This window comes from Hyperoodon ampullatus (assembly GCF_949752795.1).
Source record: "Hyperoodon ampullatus genome assembly, chromosome: 1".
In the NCBI taxonomy this organism is placed as follows: domain Eukaryota; kingdom Metazoa; phylum Chordata; class Mammalia; order Artiodactyla; family Ziphiidae; genus Hyperoodon; species Hyperoodon ampullatus.
Window position 1 is genome coordinate 12980947 of NC_136914.1, and position 26568 is coordinate 13007514.

At 40.6% G+C, this 26568-nt stretch overlaps 1 protein-coding gene across 3 annotated transcripts in view; it reads right to left on the reverse strand.

Annotated features, from left to right (window-relative positions):
- SCOC (short coiled-coil protein) overlaps window positions 1-25493 on the reverse strand; it is a gene marked incomplete at both ends in the record, with an annotated part of 40181 nt that extends 14688 nt beyond the window's left edge. For all 3 annotated transcript variants that reach the window (XM_079705510.1, XM_079705509.1, XM_079705508.1), the window contains one exon: window positions 25424-25493. In XM_079705510.1, the coding sequence (XP_079561636.1) occupies window positions 25424-25493 (70 nt within the window). The remainder of the gene's footprint in view (window positions 1-25423) is intronic.
- Between the last annotated feature and the right edge of the window lie 1075 nt (window positions 25494-26568).

A 26568-nucleotide genomic window follows, 5' to 3' on the forward strand; every position in this document is an offset into this window, starting at 1 on the left:
AGGGAGGAACGCTGAGCTCAGGGAAGCTATTGCTTTTACGGCAAGTGGAAGCAAGCTTGCTCTTCAACCAGGGGAAGGCATTACTTCATCCCTTAGAGTTGCAAACACACCCTCAGAAACAGCCTGAATAAAGGTCGGGCAGATCCTTGTGTTCTTGGCAAACCGGCAAGAACATGCAGTGACACTCAGGGCCCATGGCAGACTGCCCCTCCCCCAAACCTCTAACCTCTTTAGTTTGTGACAAATTCCTATTTTCCTTCCTCCTTCCTTATACAATTATCTTGAGAGAAATAGGACAAAATGTCTCATAAAGTGTTGGTGGGACGCCTGTCAGTCAAAAAGGAAGAAAACTACACTAGCTGGCATCGAAGAAACATTAATATTGATAGAAGTCAATGGCATAATCATAGTAAATAAATTTTCTAATAAATCAAGTCATATTTTGTAACATTCCCCCACCCTTTCTTTTTCGCTATTTCAGCAGACTTTGCAACAATCAGAAGGAAGGACAAGGCTGTCTGTAGTTTGTTTGAAAACAAACGGTTAAAATTAATAATTGCCAGGATAATTAGTTACACTCATCACAGCAAAAGCAGATCAAGGCTTCCCCAACTTGAAGCAGAGATCCGGCCAGGCTCCCTTTCTTCTTCTTTGCTAATGAGGGCAGAAAACGAGAGAACACCTTGCTGCTAAGGAATAGGGCTTTGCCCATCCTGCTCAGATATGGCCTCTGTGTCTGGTCTAAATGCTGATGACAACTAATTTAAACAGTTCAAGTCCCCTTAAAGCTATAGAAAAAATAACTCCTAAAGTTATGGAAAGAGTGCAGGACTCCTTGCTACTCATCCTTGATGGTAGAATTTGAGTTCTGGAGTTTGAAGTAGGTTTCCTTTATGCACATCATGAAGCAAGCTATAAGTAAATAGGATGTAATTTTCATTTGGGGAGAAAATTGATATGCCCTTCAGAGGCATCCTGGAGTCCATCCTTCTCACAGAAGTGTCTTCAGAGGTGCTCTCTATAGATCTTTATGTTTCAGGGCATTAATTTCACTTAGAGCATTGTTTCTCCCAGTTAAAAAGTTTTATGTCAAAATACCTTTTAGTATATTTTCTAACAAGCATCATTGGCCACAGCCCAACTCAGCATTTTAACATTTTCTGGTACGTATCTCTGTGGTTTAGTTTTGGATTTAATGTCAAAGGTGTATAGTCTACTCTTAATATCACCTCAGAAAAGTATCATCAGCTTAAAAAAGCCACTGGTTTTGCCATGCTGCAAGTGACCACCTGCAGACATGGAATTAGAGTGCTTGGTAGTCTGTGAGTACTGAGAGTATCAGAATAGAAACCCTCCTATACCCGATTCCTTAAAGCCCTTGAAGAAGAACCAGCTGAGTTTCATGAATGCAGCCCAATTGCCAGTACAGTGTCCACATGTGTGTCTGTAAATACTGGTTGAATGAGTGAATGAATGAATTTTCTGCTTTGGGTCCTTCCTTTTTCTGTCTCATGAAAAGCAGACATATCTGTGCTGCATTAGAGGATGACACAGTATTTCCACAGTGTCTTTTCACTTCAGAGCTCACATGACTTTCTATCAAATTATCTCACTGCCCCTTAACACATCCCAGTGAGAGGGCAGCAAAGCCAAAGAAGTCATTTTCCTTATGGTCCAAGTGGTGGTTCTTCACACTTACAGAACATTAGGCACGCATGAACCATCACCTAGAGTGACAACTGATGTCGCCTCATCGTAACTTATGTCTCTGGCAGCTGTCGGGAGATACTCAGAATACACTAAAAGACACCATGAACAACATTTAGGGGCCAGAGAGAGGGAACTGCTAGTGACTTGATGGCATATATTCTCTTTGAGATGGTACGCTAGTGACCTCTAGTGGCAAAATTGATTCAAGATCAGTTTCTATTGATAATTCACCACAAAAGATTTTTCTTATATCAATCCTGTGTTTTCCATTCATGTAGTAACATTTTCTACTTGTAGAATGACCTTAGTTATGCACAATGACTTATTTGAGCTGTTCATATCCAAACATTATTTTCTCATTTCATAGAATCAACTTTTGAGCTGAAAGAGCTCTTGAAAGAATTTGTTGGTTTTATTTCATTATGTGTGGAAAATGAGACCCAGAGAAATAAAACGACTTGCCTGAAGTCTCACCTCAGGGGTGGAACTAAAAGCCTAATAAGTCTAAGGCTCTTTTCAAACTTCAGATGACTGCAGCCCAGCTGACATCTGACTGCAACGGCATCAGGGATTCCCAAGGGAAAACTGCCCAGCTAAACCCCCTGAATCACTGAGCCACAGAACAGTGAGCAAACAAAATGGTTGTTGCCTTACAACACTAAGTTTTGGGATATGTTATACAGCAAGAATAATCAAAACAAAGAATTTATTTAGGAAATTTCTCTGATTCTATACAAAATAATGGAAAATACAAAATAATATACACCTCTCAGGTACTAGTTAATCTTCTATTAATAGTCAAAAACATCAGCTATAATAACTCAAAGAGCTCTCAGTCCAAGTGAATACATATTCTAACTGATAGAAATGTAAGTTCTCCTTCTTCCACTAAACTACACATTTTAAAGATATTTACATTTTGAAACTATGGACCCAGAAGAGGATACATGTGTTCTGCACCCTATAAAAATCAATGAGTCAGTCTCAGTCAAAAAGTCTCTCACTTAAGAGAATACAGAAATCTCTCAAATAATTTATAATCTAGTTGGTAAGACATATCGAACCCACATTAGCTAGAACAACTGTAAAGCAGGGTGGTGCTAAGTATGACAGAACTTTGGAGAGAAGAGAGAGAGTGGGGCTGGATTAGGAACACATCTGGGGGTAGGGACATGATGGAGAGACTTCTGGCTAGTAGACTTGATTTTCTCCCAACTGCAATTATTATGAGAGTTGGCAGTGCTTCTCCCTTAATTTCTTTCTGTATCTCCAATACCTGGCCCATAACAGGGATGCAATATAAACATAGTGAATGAATGGCTGAATGATACGTGTTTGGAAGTAGTAGGAAGTAAGTTGGAAAAATTAATAAATGAAAGAGTGAATGAATGAATCAGCTGAGGAAGACATGGAAAGCCAAGCAGGAATTTGATCCAATGGATTCCTAAGGTGGTGAGTGACATGTTTTCTAGAAAGATATATGGAGAGCTAAGTATCCAGAGTGAATCGGTAGGAAGACACTACAGGAGGAGGCGTATATGATAACAACAGTAATAGCTAACACTTACTGAGTTCTAACTATCTGTAAGGTGCTGTACTGAGCACTGAACATAAAATAATTCATTCAGTTCTTACCATAATCCTATAAGGTAGGTACTATGATTATATATATATATACTATAATCATAGTACCTATAAGGTAGGTACTATGATTATCTTTACTTTGCACATGAGAAAACTAATATTCCTAGAGGCTAGGTTATATGACTCTATGACTGTTATAAAATTCAGTCGTGAGTGGTAGAGGCAGTGGAAAAGGAGATGAAGGGATATTACCATAAACATTTTAAAGAGAGTAGAAGCTGGATGTGTTAACAGATTAATCAACTATGGAAGATAAAAGTGAAGGAAGGGTCCACGGTGACCATGATTTTTAGTCTCAAGTTCTAGGAAAATGATAGTACCATGTTGCAACTCTGCCACCTGGGTGGGTTACCCTATCAGACTCCAGCCCTTTTTCATCCAAGGTTCTGAGAGAGAACTAAGCCCACCTAAGGTATTCATTGCATGAAATAAAATCAATTCTCCCCTTGCATCTAGAAAGGTACCTCTTATGTGTCATCCCTGGGAGAATTGAGAAAGTAGTCACTCAGATCCTTTTCCATGTTCCAAGGTTCTTTTGAGGAAGCCTGGTTGAGAAAGGCTATCATTGTTTAGCAGAAGACTTACTTTTGAAACTGTATTATTTTGCCTGTTCACCCTTGTCCTTCCCTCAGAAAACAACCTCAAACTGTATAGCTTTGACTAAGAAAGTCCTGGTTCCAAAGTTCTAACTTTGAGCAAATTCCTAGCTCTGAGCTGCAGCCCATTTGATGGCCAAATCCACTGAATTTAATTCTTCTTGAACTCAGTAGCTTGAACTGTTAGTTGTTTTGTTTGTTTTGCTTTGGTTTTTCTGTATGTTTTCCTTACAAAGAATTTTCTTGGAAAGATTTTCCCCTTCCATCAGTAACTTTGCCTTCTTAAAATGGTGACTTCAGGACCTAGACTTTGTAGGTTGGTGACACTATACCACTGTGTAGAGAGCCCAGAATCTCCCAGACTCTATAGGTCTTTCCTGAAGCACTGAGTGCTTCTCTCACCACTTGGGTTTGATGTGGTTTCCCTGCCTTGTAATCCACTGAGGTTGGGAAGGGCTTACCTCATGGTGACATTTCACTGGAAGAGTCCTATGTGTTGACCAGAACATTTGTAAATCCCTTTAGGTCAGTCACCAAGCTGATGGAAAAAGGTTTCTAAAGCCTCCTAACCATAAGTCGTTCACCTTTTATATCTTTAAATACATAGAGCTTATGGAATTTTCGGGAAGGGATTATTAGGACTGAGGTGGTGACAGAAATAGAAAATGAATTGCTGTTTCAGGTGGAACAATAAAGAACTGTCGTGGATTTTAGCTAACTACAACCCAAAATTCATATTTTGAGCTTAGTTTTTGCATATTAGCAGTGACAATTTTACAAACTTCAAAAATCATTTGTTTAGTCAAGGGTATTAGTTGTAGAGAATTTTCCCTTGTACATCACAAGTATTTTTACTATATTTATAATATATGTAACATTTATTCCCCCATTTACCAGGTGCCCCACAGTTTTACAAGAACTATTTTATTTAATTCTTACAAAATGTTTAGAAGGTAGGTACTTGGTATCCCCATGCTATGGAAGAGGAAACTAAAGCTTAGAGAGGTTAAATAACTTGCCCAGTGTTACCACAGTTTGCTGAGCCAGGACTTGATTTCAGGGACTTCAACTGCAGAGCTTGGAAACTTAATTATTACTCACTGTTGCCTAAGGAAAAGGCATCCTCCATAAATGAATAATAAGGGAAATAACTAGCCTGTGAAGCAATATTTACGTGTGAATAGTTAATAGACTTAACAGCAATAATTATAATGTGCAAATTATATGTGCTTAAACCTAAATTTATCTGAGCTAAAGACTTCCTTTCCATGTACTAAAATTATAAAACTAAAACTTTTCCCCAAAATTATTCAATTCAGACCAGTGAAGTATTGTTTCATCTCCTGGACCAGAGGAGCAAAAAGTGCAAAGGTCAGGCCATGAGATTAGGAAGAAGGAAATAGGAAGAGGACCTTGGACAGCATAGATGTGAGGACAGCGTAGATGGGAAGGAGGGAAGGTGGAAAAGAGGAAGGTAGAACAAGGCAGGGAAGGGAGAAACAAGACCGGAGACGTCAGTTGAGAGGGAGAAAAGTCAAGGTAAATACAAAGAACAGAGTGGATTTTAAAATTCGTGGAGGGAATAAGGAAGATGTGAGAAAAAAGAGAAGGCATGAGGTACAACAAATTAATGATGCTACGATGAATCGATCTCTATTAGAATATTGAAAATGAGACCGAATGTGATGGTGTTTTCCTTAAAACAAATGTAGGAGGAAGAGTTACAATAAGTAGTCTAGTGAAATGACAAAGACATTTCTGCTCTGTATCTTGACCATTGTGTCATCATGGCCCATCTGGTATGTGGAAGTTAAGATCATAACCCTAACATGAATCCTGAATTTGAGGTCCATGTGGAAATACCAGTGTTTGGCTTATAAACATCCCATCTTCTGAGAGGAATTAAGGTTAACAACTTTGGGGAGCCCAGACACATGGTAATAGGAACACGTGCTGTCTACCCCCACCGTCCACGTGGTGGCCATTCATTGCAGGGGAAGCACTGCTTGAGGCTCAAACCAGACACACTGAAGTGACAGCCTGAACTGAGAGCCTGGTACATAGTAGTCTCTTATTAAATATTTGTTGAGTGGATGAATGGACAAAAGAATGTGCAACTTTTCCTTGTTAGTCATTCTTCCCTATCTCTCTTTTGGAGACTAATTTATAAGAGAAGAAGAAATCAAGTGAGTGTAAGTGAGAATTTTAATATCTCAAGGCAGTAGGAAGAGAATCCATATATCCTTGATTAAAATACTACATATAAAAGATTTCAAGATAGTAGGTAGCTCTTCCTCTTCTCCTTCTTTAAGGGCACGCTGAGAATTTCAATAAATTAGGAAATCATGAGTCTATTCTGATTTACATACATACATACATAATAGTGTGATGTGAAATGGAATATTTACATAGTTTCAAAATATCTCCCACCCCCCAAATACTTGCTTATTATTAAAAGAAAAAGGAGTAAGTCACCACCATAACCAAAGGGGCAAAGTGAACCTCACTAGTAAAGGGATAAATAGAAATTATGTACCACCTGATAGGGTGCAATGAGAAGAACACAGCATCACTTCCGATATTCTTGCCAAGTGTATCAATATTATAGACCCTTTTATAAACTAACTGGTCTATAATCTTTAAAAGTATCAAGGTTACAAAAGTAAAGATTGAGGAATTGTTCCAGATTGAAGGAGGCTAAATCGACATGACAACTAAATGCAATGTATGATTCTAGCTGGGTGCTTTTTCTGTCACGGATATTATCAAGACAACTGGTGAGCCTTAAATGCACTTTGAAGATGAGGTGACAGTAATGTATGAATGTCATTTTCCTGACTTTGTTTGTTGTATCATGATTATCAAGGAGATAATCCTTGTTCATAGGAAATGCGCACTAAAGTGTCCAGGGGTGATGGGGCATTGAGTTGGCAACTTGCTCTCAAATAATTCAGGAAAGGGCTTCCCTGGTGGTGTAGTGGTTGGGAGTCTGCCTGCCAATGCAGGGGACATGGGTTTGAGCCCTGGTCCGGGAAGATCCCACATGCCGCGGAGCAACTAAGCCCGTGAGCCACAACTACTGAGCCCGCATGCCACAACTACTGAAGCCTGCATGCCTAGAGCCTGTGCTCTGCAACAAGAGAAGCCACAGAAATGAGAAGCCCTCACACTGCAACGAAGAGTGGCCCCTGCTCACCGCAACTGGAGAAAGCCCTTGCACAGCAAGAAAGACCCAACGCAGCCAAAAATAAATAAATAAATTTATTTATTTAAAAAAATAATAATAATAATAATTCAGGAAAAAAGGATCCTTCTTCATGTGCTTGCAAGTTTTTGGCACTTGAGATTGTTTCAAAATAAAACTTAAATAAGATATGACTATGCTGAAGGGTGGCATTTACAATATAATGTCTTATCTCCCCTTCTCCCTACCCTCTGTGCCTGGTGTGTCCTATAGCCAAATCTACCACTTTCTACATTTTATTTTCCTAATACAACTTTTTGCATGCATCACTAAAAATGCAAAAGGCAGTAGTGATGTTTTGATAGGTGTCCTTAATCCTAGCACTGGCATTTTCACATGCTTCTCAAAATCAGTACTCATGTTAGGATTAATATCTTTCTTCTATATATCAGAAAAACCTCTGTTAATCTTATCTTTAAGAAAAAAATTATTGTATAAATAGAACATGAAAATGTAATAACATAATCCCTACACATTAGTAAATACATTTTCCCAAGTTCTCATCCCATCCTAGTCCATATACATAAATTACTTTTACATGGTTGTAATCACAACATAGGTGTGATTTTATATTCTACTTTTCTTGTCTGAGCATACTCCAATATTGTTAGAGAGCCTCTGGGGCTCTTCTTGCCCTCTGAATCTATGATTACATTTTTGAAACAGTGACCTCATAACATAACCAAGGGACCATATTTCATTGTTCAGTGCCTGCAAAGCGGGCACCTTATTGCTTCCACCTTGTCAGTATAATGCAGTTATGCAATCTGGTAATTGCTATCCTGATGCACTGTCACACGATGAAGGCTTTGAAGTCACTCAGACCTGGGCTGCTATCCCAGCTCTGCTTCATACAAGTTCCTAAACCTTTATGAGCCCCAGTCTTCAATCTCAAAAACAGGGATAATAATGTCGGTCACATGCTATTTGTGAGGATTAAATGAGATAATGAATGTGAAGTTCTGAGCACAGCACCTGGGACGTATTAAGTTCTCAATAAATGTTACTAACATTCATCTAAGAGATACATGACTAGTTAATAGAATGTGGGCTTACTCCAAATACTTAATTTTGTGACTCTCTTAGTTTTATTTGTGGTGAATGTGGGTTATTTTTTAGACGGTATCAAATATCCAAAGAGTTCACCAGGATTTCTAAAGAAACCAACTGATTTTCCTAATTGTCTCCAGAATTGAGAACCTATAGGAAAATTAGAGTGACAGCTGACTAATCATCTTTCTCCAATGTCTGCTTTAGATTATCTGTCTCCCTCACCCCAAAACAAAAGGTTGGAAAAAAAGAACCCCTTAAAAATATAATCATTGGAACATGACAGAAATATTAAACATACAGTTTGCTTTTTAAAAATGACCAGTTAGCTGTGAATTTGCCTAATTCCTTTTACAGTCAAATGATTACATACTATGGAAAATGGATAATGTCCCAACTTACAAAATGGACCAATAAAGGAGTTACTGTTTGTGTTAGCAGGAAATATTCTACAAGTATATATTCTTTGAGAAATTCCTTGAAACATAGGCTCTCCCTGGGCAATTGTGTATTTGACGATCACTAAGTATTTCACAGAGAGGCACTGGCTGAAAATTTTAGTGTTTAGGGGCCAACCATCATTGCCAACTGTGACTTGCTCAAATTATATATCAACTATGTTTTTTGGGTTTTTTTAACATCTTTATTGGAGTATAACTGCTTTACAATGGTGTGTTAGTTTCTGCTTTATATCAAAGTAAATCAGCTATACATATACATATATCCCCATATCTCTTCCCTCTTGCATCTCCCTCCCACCCTCCCTATCCCACCCCTCTAGGTGGACACAAAGCACCGAGCTGATCTCCCTGTGCTATGCGGCTGCTTCCCACTAGCTAGCTATTTTACATTTGGTAGTGTATATATGTCCATGCCACTCTCTCACTTCGTCCCAGCTTACCCTTCCCTCTCTCCATGTCCTCAAGTCCATTCTCAACTACGTTGTATTTACAGAAATTCTGTTTTTACACTATTTTAAAGCAGAAGGGACAGGAATCCACTGTACATTGAGGGACACTGTCATAGCACAAAAAAGCTCAAGTCATTTAAAATTCTAAAATTAAAAAGGATAAGGAACAGTGCTGAAAAAAAATCTTCTAAATACTTTTATAAACAAAGCTTTCTAAATAGTTATCATGACTTTAGAAAACCCCACTAACCTTTCCACCAAGAATGCAAATGAAAGCAAAATATTCACAGAGATGAAGGAATAATAGTTGTCTTTTGTCTGCTTGGAAAAGGTAGTGAAGATTCTCAGGAGGGATAAGAAAGGACGAATGTGTTTTAAAATGCAAGCTTTTTCCACTTTTACTAGTGTCATGCTACCAGCGAGGAGAGAACCAAGCATGTGCACAGCCAAGTAGTCTGAGCCAAAGTCATTAAGCTGACAATGAAACGTGTGTGTGGAGAAACAAGGGAGCAATGATTAAATGGGGAAGAAAGCCAGTAAGGGCTGAAAAGAGGTGACTATTGGCTGTGTGCATCCCAGGGAGGCTGGTGGAGGGAGGATCCAGGTTGCTCTAACAAAAAGTTGGCAAGGAACAAACACATGAAAAGATGCTCAACATCACTAATCATTAGAGAAATGCAAATCAAAACTACAGTGAGGTATCACCTCACACCAGTCAGAATGGCCATCATCAAAAAATCTACAAACAATAAATGTGGGAGAGAGTGTGGAGAAAAGGGAACCCTCTTGCATTGTTGGTGGGAATGTAAATTGAAACAGCCACTATGGAGAACAGTATGGAGGTTCCTTAAAAAACTAAAAAGAGAACTACCAGATGACCCAGCAATCCCACTACTGGGCATATACCCTGAAAAAACCATAATTCAAAAAGAGTCATGTACCACAATGTTCACTGCAGCTCTATTTACAATAGCCAGGACATGGAGGCAACCTAAGAGTCCATCAACAGATGAATGGATAAAGAAGATGTGGCACATATATACAATGGAATATTACTCAGCCATAAAAAGAAACGAAACTGAGTTATTTGTAGTGAGGTGGATGGATGTAGAGTCTGTCATACAGAGTGAAGTAAGTCAGAAAGAGAAAAACAAATACTGTATGCTAACACATATATATGAATCTTAAAAAAATGGTATTGATGAACCTAGTGGCAGGGCAGGAATAAAGATGCAGACATAGAGAACAGACTTGAGGACACAGTGGGGGAAGAGGAAACTGGGACAAAGTGAGAGAGTAGTATTGACATATATACACTACCAAATGTAAAATAGGTAGCTAGTGGGAAGATGCTGCATAGCACAGGGAGATCAGCTCGGTGCTTTGTGACCACCTAGAGGGGTCGGAGGGAGGCTCAAGAGGGAGGGGATATGGGGATATATGTATACGTATAGCTGATTCACTTGGTTGTGCAGCAGAAGCTAACACAACATTGTAAAGCAATTTTACTCCAATAAAGATGTTTTAAAAAGCTGGCAAGGGAGGCTCACTATTCTCCTGGACCATTCATGGGGGCTGCCACTGAGTCCCTTCCATTTCCAATGTCAAATTCAAGGATTGAAAATGAAGGTTAAAGCCTATCCGTGAAAGCAAAAGATGTCTTTCTGAAACAGCTTTTACAACAACTCTGATTCTGTGATTGGAGTACATATTGTTTCCTGTAGGGTCACTGAGAGCTTTTGAATCACTTAAACATTATTCCTAGGGTTGAGGAGCACAGCTGAAGCTGGGTCCTCCAGTCTGCCCTGCTCTTTAAGCATCCTCCTCCTCCTCTCTACACTCCAGATTCTCTTTGAAGGCTCAGAGAGAACCTTCGAAGGGTCTCTCAGGGGAACCCCAAGAGTCTAAGGAAACCAGGCTCTGACCCTCAAATTCGGAACAAGTCAGGCAGGCTGGAGGCCTGTGAGGGGAAATGTGTCCAAAGTGGATCCAATCCAATTAGGGCCTTTTTGAAATGAAGGTCGCCACGATGGAAAATAGACCCCTGGCTCCCTTCTTGACAGGAAAAAGACGTGGGGAAGGTCAGCATCTCATTAGCTCATGAGCTCAGGTAAATCAAGTTCACCCTTGATCTTTTGAATCTCCTCTGGATTTTTCTCTAGGAAAAAAAAATTAGCACAATTATGAAGGCTTTCATATAAATTTAACATAAAACATTCGTACTCCCTTTTTTGTTGTTGTTAATCTAATAAAGAAAAACCACATTACTGATACAAGGCGATTGATGGATGGTTTTGTCTTTTAAAGGAAGAGTCAAAATATTAATACTTAACGTTTTGATGAGAAAATTAGAGAACAATCTAGATTACTGAAAATATTTAGATGCTGCCCTAACATTCTCTTTCTTAAGCTTGTTTATTAAAACTAGTTTTTGCATTATGCTAGATTGTTTTATTTCAGTTAAGTGGATTTCTTCTGATGGAAGATTTTTTTTCGCAGAAAGAGCACTTACAATTTCTAGCGATACATTAGTGACCCCAGAGTCATAGCACTCTCAGAAGCTACGGAGAAGCAGAGTTAATCTCCTATTTCTTATTGAATCTCTTCTGCTAAGTCTCAAAGGCATTTTGCTGGGCCAGGGGAGGTATTCCTAATGCCACTGTCCATATTATCTTCAGCTTACAGGAAGAGAGATTTCACTTGGCCAATGTCATTATGTATACTTATATGGATCCCAAATGCCAATTAAGATTTGCTGAAACTTTCTGCCATTGCTGGTGCAATAAACACCCTTGTTCAAGCCACTAAAAACAAAAACACTTGTACCATTCTAGAGGTGATCTCTTTTGGCATCTCTAAGTATGTCTGAATAATCTTTTAAATTAATATTCATGGCCAAATTCACTGGAGTGTGTAGACTGAGGTGACACAGGGAGCGCTTCACCGTTCCTGACCAGCACGTGCGACCAACCCTCGCCTCATCCTTGTGTACTTATTGAAGGATGCCTCCACTCCAGGAATCATCAGCACCGTATCATCCCATGAGGTCCAGGGTAACGCGGTCAAGCCATTACCAGCAGTGCAGGGGACGCTGGAGCGTGGTGCTGGCTGCAAACACTGGCTCCATTCACCATCAGAAAAGAAAAGCCTGCTCCCTTTTCTCGGACAAGACTCCTGCTATGACTCAGTGTGTCTCCCAGCTGGGTAGCCACGAGTATGTTTCCTTCTTTAGCCCGTATTATAATGGAGGGTGAGATGAAAAGGAATACAGGCCCTTGATACCTTCTACTTGGAGTGCTAACTAATGCAGGGCGTCATGTCTGATCTGCTGCTTGGCTGAGGGGATGGCAGATGGCCTTCTGAAAGCTTTCAGCGGGGCACGAGGGGGGTATTGTTACATTTTCCGAACGGTGGTAGGAAGAGGTACCAAATAAAAGCACACGACAATTGTGCCACTTCTCCAGGACGCTTATTACCACCTTACAATGAGGGCTAATTGGGATGCCAAAAACAGACGCAGAAGCAGCTTTGACTATTATTCAGGAGAGATTTTAGAGAGCAGAGTCTGGAAGGAGGCTGAGGCGTAAAGGAGGACAGTGGTGGGAAGAATACTGGCAGGGAAGAGGCGAGGGCCAGGATGAGGAGGAAGAAGAGGAGCTGTCTTATTTGTATCAGAAAAGAATCGTGCTCTTGTTTAAGGGGTTTGTTCGTATCCACCCCCCGCCCCCTTCTGCCACAAGCCTCTTTATCAGGAAGGCATCAGCAGTCCCGCTTATAGAGCAGCATCCACAGGGCGCTGCCGTTACCATGACAACCAATGTTGACAAATCTTGGAGCCTTTTAAGAAACTTGTGTGTGATCTCTTTGAAGTGGGCAAAGGAGGAACTAAAACGTACAGAATACTTACTGTAGGCCAGGCTGGTTCGGGAAGCTTCCTTTATTATTTCATTTAATCTTCAAAACAATTCAGAGACATACTCTTATGATCATCTCACGACCGAGGAAACTGAGGCTCAGGGATGTTACATAACTCACTAAAAGTCCAACAGACTCAAGTCCAGGCATTTCTGACTCCAAAGTTCAAGCCCTTTCGGCCACACTACTCTGAGGCAATTCTCTAAATAGCCAGGTCCTGTCTACTACCTGGCAAGTGATAGTAGGTGCTCAATAAATGTTTTCTGAAAGCAGAACTAAATGACCCAGCAGTGGAGATAGGAAAGAAACTCTTAAAACTAGAAATGATTTAGGAAAGCTGACCTTAGGAGTCTATTCTCAGCTAGGGGCCCTCATCCCAGTGTACACACAAACTCTATCAGAATTATTTGGCCAAAATGTTTTGAGTGTCTATTAGGTGCCAGACATTGGGTTAGGTGCCAGAAGTACAGACATTTTAAAACCCAGGTTCCATCTTCCAGCAGCTCACAGTCTGTTGGTGGAAGGGACCCATATACATACAAGTATAATAGGCTGTGAAAAAATATAGGTAGAGATAAGCTTAGCATTCTCAGAAAGGAGAAAGGAAACCTTACTCAGCCTGGGAAGGTCAAGGAAGGCTTCCTGGAGGAGGTGATGCCTGGGTGGGTTTTTAAAGGATGAATAGGAATTAGCCAGGCAAGAAAGGGTGAGTTGTGTTATTCCAGGCAAAGAGAGCAGTAGGAGCAAAGTCCAGAGGCATGAAATAGACAGCATGTGCGTAGAACGTTAAGTGTTTCCTACTGAGCCCAAGCTGTGTGGCAGGAAATGACACTGAAGAGATAGGTAGAGCCAGGAAGAGGGAGACTTTAAATGCCACGTTAAGTGTCTTGGACTTCAGCCAGCAGGGGATGCAAGGCATCGATCAGTCTCTGCAGGGAGAGGGAGTGATATAGGCAGTGTGGAGGAGAGATGTGAAGGGATAGAAATTGAAATAGGAAGAACTGTTGGGCAGTTGATGCTGTGGTTTATGTGGGAGATGATGAGGGCCTGATCAGGGAAGTGGTGATAAGGTTGGAGAAGGCCAGATTAATTTGAGAAACATTTTCAAGGTCAAGTCAACAGGAATCAGTGATTTGATTGGGTTGTGAGAAATGATAATGGGACAACGACATGTGAATTTCTCGCTTAAGGAACTGGGTAGATGATGCGGCCATTCATTAAAATTATGAATCATACGTGGGAGCAGTTTATGGGGTGCCCAAGGGGTAAGATGAGTTCATTTGACACCTGGGACATATCTAGGTTCTAGCAAGCAGTTGGATTATGAATCAGAAACTAAGAAGAGAGATAAAGACAAATGATAAAGATTTGAGAACAGAAGTCTGAAAATACATTCTTCTGCAGTCATATCAGGCCCGCAGATGTGTTTTGTTTGGACTTCCATGATATTGTTTTTAAAATTAGGATTAGGTGGAAAACAGGGAAGAATCAGGAAGTTGCACCAAAAAAACCCCTGTATTTTTGGCGTCTCTTGAAAACTCTGCTTTTTTGCATTTCCATTCTCTCATGACAGCAGTCAGCTAGAAGTGGGAAGCAGCTTGGCTCTCTGAGCAGGGCACATGCTCTTCGGGAGCCTCAGTACTCACCTGGCTCGGCCCCTGGCCCAGAGGCTCAGCGTTGGTTGCTATCTCATCATCACAATTGCTGTTGCCTTGCTTACAGTAGAGTTAAGAGAAAAGTAAACTTTTCTTGTTCTCTTAATCAAAAGTAGCAAAAGAAATCTAGTCCAAGAGGACTGTGTGTTTCAAAGAAAATGATGTTGTGAAATTAATAATGTTGCCATATATTTGATGTGCAAACCAACCATGTCCTTGTTGAAAGAATTAAACTTGAAACATCACTGTGAAATAAACCATATTAAGAGTAATATCCGCTATATTTAAAAGATACATGATGACTTTCCATTTGTTTGTATCTTCTTTAATTTCTTTCATCATTGTTTTGTAATTTTCAGGGTACTAGTCTTTACTATTGTTAAATTGACCATACCACCCAAAGCAATCTACACACTCAGTGCAGTTCCTATCAAAATCCCAATGGCATTTTTTACAGAAATAGAAAAAACAATTCTAAAAGTAATATGAAACCACAAAAGCCCTCAAATAACCGAAAAAACTTGAGAGAAAAAAAGAACAAAGGTAGAGGCATCACACTTCGTGATTTCAGAGTAATAAAAATATATTACAGAGGTGGACCTTCAAGACGGCAGAGGAGTAAGATGTGGAGATCACCTTCCTCCCCACAAATACATCAGAAATACATCTACATGAGGAACAACTCCTACAGAACACCCACTGAACGCTGGCAGAAGAACTCAGACTTCCCAAAAGGCAAGAAACTCCCCCACATACCTGGGTAGGGCAAAAGAAAAAAGAAAAAACAGAGACAAAAGAATAGGGACGGGACCTGCAACTCAGGGAGGGAGCTGTGAAGGAGGAAAAGTTTCCACACACTAGGAAGCCGCTTCGCGGGCGGAGACTGCGGGTGGCGGAGGGGGAAGCTTCGGAGCCACAGAGGAGAGTGCAGCAACAGGGGTGCGGAGGGCAAAGCAGAGAGATTCCTGCACAGAGGATCAGTGCTGACCAGCACTCACCAGCCCAAGAAGCTTGTCTGCTCACCCGCCGGGGCGGGCAGGTACTGGAAGCTGAGGCTTGGGCTTTGGAGGTCGGATCCCAGAGAGAGGACTGGGGTTGGCTGTGTGAACACAGCCTGAAGGGGCTAGAACGCCACAGCTAGTGGGAGGGAGTCCAGAAAAAAGTCTAAGGACCTGCCTAAGAGGCAAGAGTCCATTGTTTTGGGGTTCACGAGGAGAGGAGATTCAGAGCACCGCCTAAACGAGCTCCAGAGATGGACACGAGCTGCGGCTATCAGTGAGGACACCAGAGACGGGCATGAGACACTAAGGCTGCTGCTGCAGCCACCAAGAAGTCTGTGTGTAAACATAGGTCACTGTCCACACCTCCCCTCCTGGGAGCCTGTGCAGCCTGCCACTGCCAGGGTCCCATGATCCAGGGACAACTTCCCCGGGAGAACACACGGCATGCCTCAGGCTGCTGCAACGTCACACTGGCCTCTGCCACCACAGGCTCGCCCCACATTCATATTATAACTACTGTACCCCTCCCTGCCCCTGGCATGAGTGAGCCAGAGCCCCCTAATCAGCCGCTGCTTTAAACCCATCCTGTCTGGGTAGGAACAGAAGCGTGAGGGCGACCTACACGCAGAGGTGGGGCCAACTCCAAAGCTGAACCCTAGGACCTGTGGGAACAAAGAAGAGAAAGGGAAATTCCTCCCAGCAGCCTCAGGAACAGTGGATTAAATCTCCACAATCAACTTGAGGTACCCTGCATCTGTGGAATACCTGAATAGACAACGAATCAACCCAAAATTGAGGCAGTGGGTTTTGGGAGCAACTGTAGACTTGGGGTTTGCTGTCTGCGACTGACTTGTTTCTGACTTTTATGTTTACTTAATATAGTTTTTAGTGCTTGTTATCATTGGTGGATTTGCTTATTGGTTTGGTTGCTCTCTTTTTTATTACTTTTTATTTTAAAAATTTAAAAAAAATTTTAAATTTTAATTTATTTTATATTTTAATTTATTTATTAAAATTTTTTCTTTCTTTCTTTCTTTTCTCCCTTTTCTTCTAAGCCATGTGGCTGACAGGGTTTGGGGCTCTGGCCTGGTGTCAGGCCTGATCCTCCAAGGTGGGAGAGCCAAGTTCAGGACGTTGGTCTACCAGAGACCTCCCAGCCCCACGTCATATCAATCGGCAAGACCTCTCCCAGAGATCTTGGTCTAAACCCTAAGGCCCAGCTCTACCCAATGGCCAGCAAGCTCCAGTGCTGGACACCCCATGCCAAACAACTAGCAAGACAGGAACACAACCCCACCCATTAGCCCCACCCATTAGCAGAGAGGCTGCCTAAAATCATACTAAGTTCAAAGACACTGCAAAACACACCACCAGACATGGTCTTGCCCACCAGAAAGACAAGATCCAGTCTCATCCACCAGAACACAGGCACCAGTGCCCTCCACCAGGAAGCCTACACAACCTACTGAACCAACCTTATGCACTGGGGACACACACCAAAAACAACGGGAACTACAAACCTGCAGCCTGTGGAAAGGAGACCCTAAACACAGCAAGTTAAGCAAAATGAGAAGACAGAGAAATACACAGAGATGAAGGAGCAAGGTAAAAACCAACCAATGCTATGAGACTAGATATCAATTACAGGAAAAAATTTGTAAAAAATACAAACACATGGAGGCTAAACAATACACTACTAAATAACCAAGAGATCACTGAAGAAATCAGAGGAAATCAAAAAATACCTAGAAACAAATGACAATGAAAACACGACAACCCAAAGCCTATGGGATGCAGACAAAGCAGTTCTAAGAGGGAAGTTTATAGCAATACAATCCTACCTTAAGAAACAAGAAACATCTCAAATAAACAACCTAACCTTACATCTAAAGCAATTAGAGAAAGAAGAACAAAAAAACCCCCAAAGTTAGCAGAAGGAAAGAAGTCATAAAGATCAGATCAGAAATAAATGAAAAAGAAATGAAGGAAACGATAGCAAAGATCAATAAAACTAAAAACTAGTTCTTTGAGAAGATAAACAAAGTTGATAAACCATTAGCCAGACTCATCAAGAAAAAAAAGGGGGAAGACTCAAATCAATAGAATTAGAAATGAAAAAGGAGAAGTAACAACTGACACTGTAGAATTACAAAGGATCATGAGAGATTACTACAAGTAACTCTATGCCAATAAAATGGACAACCTGGAAGAAATGGACAAATTCTTAGAAAAGCACAACCTTCAGAGACTGAACCAGGAAGAAGTAGAAAATATGAACAGACCAATCACAAGCCCTGAAATTGAAACTGTGATTAAAAATCTTCCAACAAACAAAAGCTCAGGACCAGATGGCTTCACAGGCGAAGTCTATCAAACATTTAGAGGAGAGCAAACACCAATCCTTCTCAAACTCTTCCAAAATATAGCAGAGGGAGGACCACTCCCAAACTCATTCTATGAGGCCACCATCACGCTGATACCAAAACCAGACAAAGATGTCACAAAGAAAGAAAACTACAGGCCAATATCACTGATGAACATAGATGCAAAGATCCTCAACAAAATACTAGCAAACAGATTTCAACAGCACATTAAAAGGATCATACACCATGATCAAGTGTGGTTTATCCCAGGAATGCAAGGATTCTTCACTATATGCAAATCAATCAGTGTGATACACCATCTTAACAAATTGAAGGAGAAAAACCATATGATCATCTCAATAGATGCAGAGAAAGCTTTCAACAAAATTCAACACCCATTTATGATAAAAACCCTCCAGAAAGTAGGCATAGAGGGAACTTACCTCAACATAATAAAGGCCATAAATGACAAACCCACAGCCAACATCATTCTCAATGGTGAAAAACTGAAACGATTTCCACTAAGATCAGGAGCAAGACAAGGTTGCCCACTCTCACCACTGTTATTCAACATAGTTTTGGAAGTTTTAGTCACAACAATCAGAGAAGAAAAAGAAATAAAAGGAATCCAAATCAGAAAAGAAGAAGTAAAACTGTCACTGTTTGCAGATGACATGATACTCTACATAGAGAATCCTAAAGAGGCTACCAGAAAACTACTAGAGTTAATCAATGAATTTGGTAAAGTAGCAGCATACAAAATTAATGCACAGGGCATCCCTGGTGGCACAGTGGTTGAGAGTCCACCTGCCAATACAGGAGACACGGGTTCGTGCCCCGGTCCAGGAGGATCCCACATGCCACAGAGCGGCTAGGCCCGTGAGCCATGGCCGCTGGGCCTGCGTGTCCGGAGCCTGTGCTCCTCAACGGGGTAGGGGGGGCACGGTGGTGAGAGGTCCGTGTACTGCAAAAAAAAAACCCCAAAAAACACAGAAATCTCTTGCATTCCTATACACTAATGATGAAAAATCTGAAAGAGAAATTAAGGAAACACTCCCATTTACCACTGCAACAAAAAAGAATAAATACCTAGGAATAAACCTACCTAAGGAGACAAAAGACCTGTATGCAGAAAACTGTAAGACACTGATGAAAGAAATTAAAGACGACACAAACGAACAGATACACAATGTTCTTGGATTGGAAGAATCAACTCTGTGAAAATGACTGTACTACCCAAAGCAATCTACAGATTCAATGCAATCCCTATCAAACAACCAATGACATTTTTCATAGAACTAGAACAAAAAATTTCACCATTTGTATGGAAACACAAATGAACCCGAATAGCCAAAGCAATCTTGAGAACGAAAATTGGAGCTGGAGGAATCAGGCTCCCTGACTTCAGACTATACTACAAACCTACAGTAATCAAGACAGTATGGTACTGGCACAAAAACAGAAATATAGATCAATGGAACAGGATAGAAAGCCCAGAGATAAACCCATGCACATATGGTCTCCTTATCTTTGATTAGGGAAGCAAAAATATACAGTGGAGAAAAGACAGCCTCTTCAATAAATGGTGTTGGGAGAACTGGACAGCTACATGTAAAAGAATGAAATTAGAACACTCCCTGACACCATACACGAAAGTAAACTCAAAATGGATTAAAGACCTAAATGTAAGGCCAGATACTATCAAACTCTTTGAGGAAAACATAGGCAGAACACTCTATGACATAAATCACAGCAAGATCCTTTTTGACCCACCTCCTAGAGAAATGGAAATAAAAACAAAAATAAACAAATGGGACCTAATGAAACTTAAAAGCTTTTGCACAGCAAAGGAAACCATAAACAAGATGAAAAGACAACCCTCAGAATGGGAGAAAATATTTGTAAATGAAGCAACTGACAAAGGATTAATATCCAAAATATACAAGCAGCTCATGTAGCTCAACATCAAAAAACCAACAACCCAATCCAAAAATGGGCAGAAGACCCAAGTAGACATTTCTCCAAAGAAGATAGACAGATTGCCAATGAACACATGAAAGGATGCTCAACATCACTAATCATTAGAGAAATTGAAATCAAAACTACAAGGAGGTATCACCTCACACGGGTCAGAATGGCCATCATCAAAAAATCTACAAACAATAAATGCTGGAGAGAGTGTGGAGAAAAGGGAACCCTCTTGCACTGTTGGTGGGAATGTAAATTGATACAGCCACTATGGAGAACAGTATGGAGGTTCCTTAAAAAACTAAAAAGAGAACTACCATACAACACAGCAATCCCACTACTGGGCATATACCCTGAGAAAACCATAATTCAAAAAGAGTCATGTACCACAATGTTCATTGTAGCTCTATTTACAATAGCCAGGACATGTAAGCAACCTAAGTGTCCATCATCGGATGAATGGATAAAGATGTGGCACAAATATACAATGGAATATTACTCAGCCATAAGAAGAAACGAAATTGAGTTATTTGTAGTGAGGTGGATGGACCTAGAGTCTGTCATACAGAGTGAAGTAAGTCAGAAAGAGAACAACAAATACCTTATGCTAACACATATATATGGAATCTAGAAAAAAAAAAAGGTTTTGAAGCACCTAAGGGCAGGTCACAAATAAAGACACAGACATAGAGGATGGACTTGAGGACACGGGGAGAGGGAAGGGTAAGCTGGGACAAAGTGAGAGAGTGGCATTGACATATATACACTACCAAATGTAAAGTAGATAGCTAGTGGGAAGCAGCCGCATAGCACAGGGAGATCAGCTTTGTGACCACCTAGAGGGTTGGGATAGGGAGGGGGTGGGAGGGAGACAGAAGAGGGAGGGGATATGGGTATATATGTATACATATAGCTGATTCACTTCATTATACAGCAGAAACTAACACAACATTGTAAAGCAATTATACTCCAATAAAGATGTTAAAAAAATAGGCGATTATATTTAAAATATATATATATATATTACAAAGCCATAGTAATTAAAACAGTATGGTAATGACATAAAGACATACAGACCACTGGAATAGCATATGGAGTCCAGAAATAAATCCATATGTATGTCAATTGATCTTCAGCAAGGGTGCCAAGAGCACACAATGGGGAAAGGATAGTCTCTTTAATAAATGGTGTTGGGAAAACTGAATATCTGCATGCAAAAGAGTGAATTTGGACCTTTATCTAACAGCATTCACAAAACCCAAAATGGATTAAAGCCTTAAATGTAAGGCCAAAGCTATTAAACTTCTAGAAGAATATATAGAGGAAAATCTTTGTGACATTGGTCTTGGCAATAATTTCATAGACATGACACCAAAAGCACAGGTAACAAATGCAAAAATAGGCAAGGAATACTACATCAACAAAAACACTTCTGCACAGTAAAGGAAACAATCCATAGAATAGAAAGGAAATGTACAGAATGGGAGAAAATATTTGCCAGTGATATATCTGATAAGGGGTTAATTTACAATTAAGTATATAAGGAACTCCTCAGTAACAAAAAACATTAATAACCCAATTAAAAATAGGCAAAAGACTTTAATAGACGTTTCCTCAAAGAAGACGTACAAATGGCCAACAGGTAAGTGAAAAGATGCTCAATGTGACTGCTCATCAGAGAAATGCAAATCAAAATCACAATGAGCTATCACCTAACACCTGTTATGATGGCTATCAAAAGAAACCTAAAGGACAACAAGTGTTGGTGAGGATGTGGAGAAAATGGAACCCTTTTACACTATTGAAGGGAATGTAAAATGGTGCAGCCACTATGGAAAATGCTCTTGAGGTTCCTCAAAAATTTATATGGAGGTACCATATGATCAATAATCCTACTTCTGGATATTTATCCAAAAGAATTGAAATCAGGATCTTGAGGGGATATTAGCACTCTCATATTCACTGCCGCACTATTCACAATAGCTAAGATGTGGAAACAACCTAAACGTCCATCAACGGATGAATGGATAAACAAAAATGTGACATATACATACAATAGAATATTATTCAGCCTTAAGAAAGAAAGAAGTCCTGCAGTATGCCACAACATGGAAGAACCCTGTGGACATTATACTAAGTAAAACAAGTCAGTCACAGAAGGACAAACACTGTATGAGTCCGCTTATATGAGGTATCTAAAATAGTCAGACTCAGAAATTCCCAGGCGGTCCAGGGGTTAGGACTCCATGCTTCCACTGCAGAGGGAATAGGTTCAATCCCTGGTCGGGGAACTAAGATCCTGCATGCTGCGTGGCCAAAAAAACATTAAATAATTAAATTAAATTAAAAAGTAGTCAGACTCATGGAAGCAAAGAATAGAATGATGACTGCAGGGGCTGGGGCGAGAGGGAAAGGGGCAGTTGCTCATCAACGGGTTTAAAATTTCAGGAATGTAAGATGATTAAGTTCTAGAGATTTGATGTACAGCATTGTGCCTGTGGTTAATGATACTCTATTATACACTTAAAAATCTGTTGAGGAGGTAGATCTCATGTTAAGTGTTGTTACCCCATGAAAGTAAACTTTTTAAAAACAAAAGGAAAAGATACATGATGGACAAACCTAATAAACTGAAATGAGTAGAAATTTCAATAGTTTGTTTTGGAAACTGAATGAAATAAACAGTGATATACCATTGTCTCCTTCCCACAAATACGCTGCTTGGCCCTAAATGTGTTTGAATTTACAAGCTGTTTTAGAGTCACTGGTATATAGCATGGAACCAGAGAGAGAAGGAAAGCAGGCCAAGGGCAGAATCTTGGGGAAAGACTTGTGGGAAAGGGTTCCCAAAGGAGCCTGAGAATGATGAGGAGAGATTAAAGGAGAACCTGAGAAGTGTGGTAGCATCAAAGCCAGGGGATCAGAAAGACAGGAAGGAAGGACAGATCAATACTATCAAATGTCTTTGTCCTGCACTGTGTGTCTGTCACCCAGAAGGGAGGCCAGTGCAACAACCGTACAGCTTAGACCAGAGATTCCCAAACTACCTTGGTTCATGGTGCCCTTCATTTTAAGTAATTTTTTTACAGTTCTCCAAGGCCAAGAGAAATACCAAACAGTTCCACAAATTAAGTATTCAGGTCCAAACATCTTAATAAGTATTTGTGGCCTTAAAACTTAGTAATCATTTGAAAAAAAAAATACTACACCTAAGTTGAAAGAAATTTCAATTTCTTTAAAACTTCATTCTTAAGTTTTCCTTCTTAACAGCAGGAAACTCAGCATGGAAATAGATGTTATTGAAAGAAATGTAGTTCAATCTAATGTGAAATTGTGAACAAGCTGCATTTGTTTCATAATAATTTGTCTTCCTATTTTTATTTATCAAAGACCAAGAACCTTTTATTAACAAGAGCGTACCAGTACTGCGACATCAAATTGATACACTTATCTCCCAAAGTCAAAGAACATGGGGTTTCAGTTCTTTCCTGCTACAAGTACATGAGTAATTTCCATTTGCCGTCTTGGAAGGCTGAAGCAGCACGAATCAGAGCTAGTGCCTCATCCCACTGCTGGTTACCACGCTGGACCATCGCTGAAGGCCCCTGGTGCCCCAAGATTCTGTGACTCATCTGCCCAGGGATGAGGAGGTCTTGAGGGCGCGCAAGGAGCCTTCAAAGCCCTCCCTCGGCTGCGACAGCTCACCACCAACCCAGGCATCCTGCTTACCCCGTCCCAGTTTATCACTTTATCCGGCGCCTACGCCTACTGCCGGCCTCAGATTCGGTTAGCTAACAACTTCGACGGTGTCCCTCTCCAAACCGTTGCCAACCTTGGATTAGACACCTGAGTTCAAATCCCCGCCCTCCTCTGCTTTTGTGGGCCCTGGAAGCGCGAGGGCGGCAGAGGATGAGACGCGGAGGGTTAGGGATGAAGCGGTGCCCAGGACTGGATGAAAGTCATCTGTTTCACAAAGGCTCCTTCTCAGCCTCAGCGAGCATCAGCTTTCAGGCCCAGCCCACGTCACAAGGGAGAAAGAATCCTGGGCGGGGGCGTCTTCGGAGCAAGCCAGCGCCCCGTAGGAACCGCACCCGCGCACGGCATATAGGACTCCCCACGCGCACGCTCAGAGCTCATCGTGCCTTCCACAAGCTAAGGAGCAGGTTTCCCCGGGTCTTTGTTTCCTTCGCTGCCGTCTGCAGCTCTGTCGTTTTTCTAAACGCCCTGATGGGAGCACGTGAAGGCCAGCGGTATCCCACTTCTTCAACAGCCCGGGGACCTTGTACTTTTCCTCGCGTCGTAAAGGCTGAAAATGCTCCTGTTTGATTTTCAAAGCCCTCAGCATGTTTACGCGGTGCCAGGAGGCCAAGCTTAGCTCTGGCTGGCTGACAGTTCGGCTAATTGGCCACACTTTAGAAAGAGGCTTTTTGAATCTGAGCATTTAGGGAGAAAGTGGAGAAGCGTGGCTGTATGAAAGCAACTGATGTTAAATATTCATGCTCTGCTCTGTTAATCAGAATCAGTAACCCCCATTGCTTAGCTGCAGTCTTGCTGGCTTCTATGTGCTAAGGGAACTTGAATACAAAACAACGCCACCAACCCCCCCCCACACATACATACATACACACACACACACACACACACACACACGACGTAGTTGCTTATAGGTTTGAAGTGTTTCCAGTTAACACTGTGCCGCTCAGCAGTGTCTGTTTTCTCACGGATGTTGAATGAGCCATAGTTATCCCTTCCATCAGCGTTTTAGAACTACTGCTCCCCTCTTTTTCCTTCTCTCGTGTGGAATTCAGCAAACTTTGTCCTTGCTTAAAAACCGGACATATTCTGCAATAATTTTTAAAGCGAATTGCAGCGTATTCTAGTTCATTTTTCAGAGATGATAAAATTATTTAACAAAATAGAGAAGTAGTGGACTATAATTGAACAAATTAGGGTAATAATATCCTGGGTTGTTTTAGGTCTTCTCTCATCACTGAATTCATATTGGCAAACTGGTGCTAAGTAATATAAATGGGGCATCTGTACTTTATATATATAACATATACTTTACATATGTTGAGGTCATGTTTCCTGAGCTCTTAGGAAATAAACATTTTATATTTTTATTTGTCGATTGATTTTTTAAAGTATGTGTAATTCAACCACAGGAAGCTTTAAAATAATCAGTTAATTTTAAAGGAAAAAGAAAAATAGTTCTTAATTAAACATTTTTTGGTTTTATTTTTGTAGCTATATTTTTTCAAGTTTTCTACAATGACTCTGTTTTACCATTAAAAAAACTATAGTTTTAAAAAACAGCTGAGCAGTTGCTGAATTTTATGTTTCAGAATTCATCAGGTTCTTCCTTACCTGTGTCGTCTGCAAGAGAAATGTTGGTGAAAGTACGATCCTCCTCTTCCTCTTGGCTGGACCCGTCCATCTTGTTCACTTTTCAGGCCTGTTAGTGAGAAAAATAGGGGCAGGGGAAGCAGCAGTTCTCTCATGTGATCGCCCTTGTTAAATAATTAATAAATGAGTGCCCACGTAGGTGCTATCTGATCCTTGCACAAGCCACCCTCTTCCTGCTTTCCACCTGAGGAGTTCTTACTGCGTGTTGTGGACCTAACCGGAAATGATTAGTGACCCAAGTTAAAGAGTTACAGACCTTGACCTGAAGCTGTTGAGTTGGCACTCCTGCTGTACTCTGGCTAGATGTCAAACCTTGCCTTCAATCCAGTGTCAGTTTCCTTAGACTGAATTGTCCAAGAACATTGCCCCAAAAGCCCTGGAATGAGGTTGGGGGGAGAAATTGAGTTTTATGTGATTAACATATCTTTTGGACACCTACAATAAAATTCTAAGGGATTTGGGTCAGTGACCTAGCACATGACTTGGTCACAGAGCCTCAATTTCCTATCCTGTATCACAATGTCTTCTGTAAGGATTAAACATGAATAAAATGCACTTGATCAGTGTCAACTACAATAATGACTCCAAACAATCAGGCATATGTGAGGGAATAAGATTCTCTATGTATTAAGCTCATCAGTGCCCTCTCATATTACTGTAATTACTCCATGAAAGCTCATTTAAATGACAGGATCTCCCTTCTCTATTTCTGGAGGAGCCAAAGGGGAGAGATGTTGGCCTTGCCAGCCCTTAGGCCAAAGGCCCTTTGCTAGAGGAGGAAATTTTCTTGTACAGCTGTTTTTCTTTTCCCCTAGTCCCCCTCGATATACGTAAAGAAACCCAAAACTTTTTTTAAAATTTACATCGTCACTCTTTGGGGGAAAAAATCAGCCAAATTTGATGAAGAATTTTAAGCAGGTATTAAAATTGAGTTACGACATGCTATATTTTGCACTAAGTGCTTTGATACATAGGATTTTTTTTATTCATCTGAGTTCATTGTTGCTGTATCAGGCAAAATGGATGTAAGCTGTTGGAAATACTAATGTTAAAAATTAAATTTCACTAGAATTCCCCCTAATTTTCCAATTCCACCCTACACATAT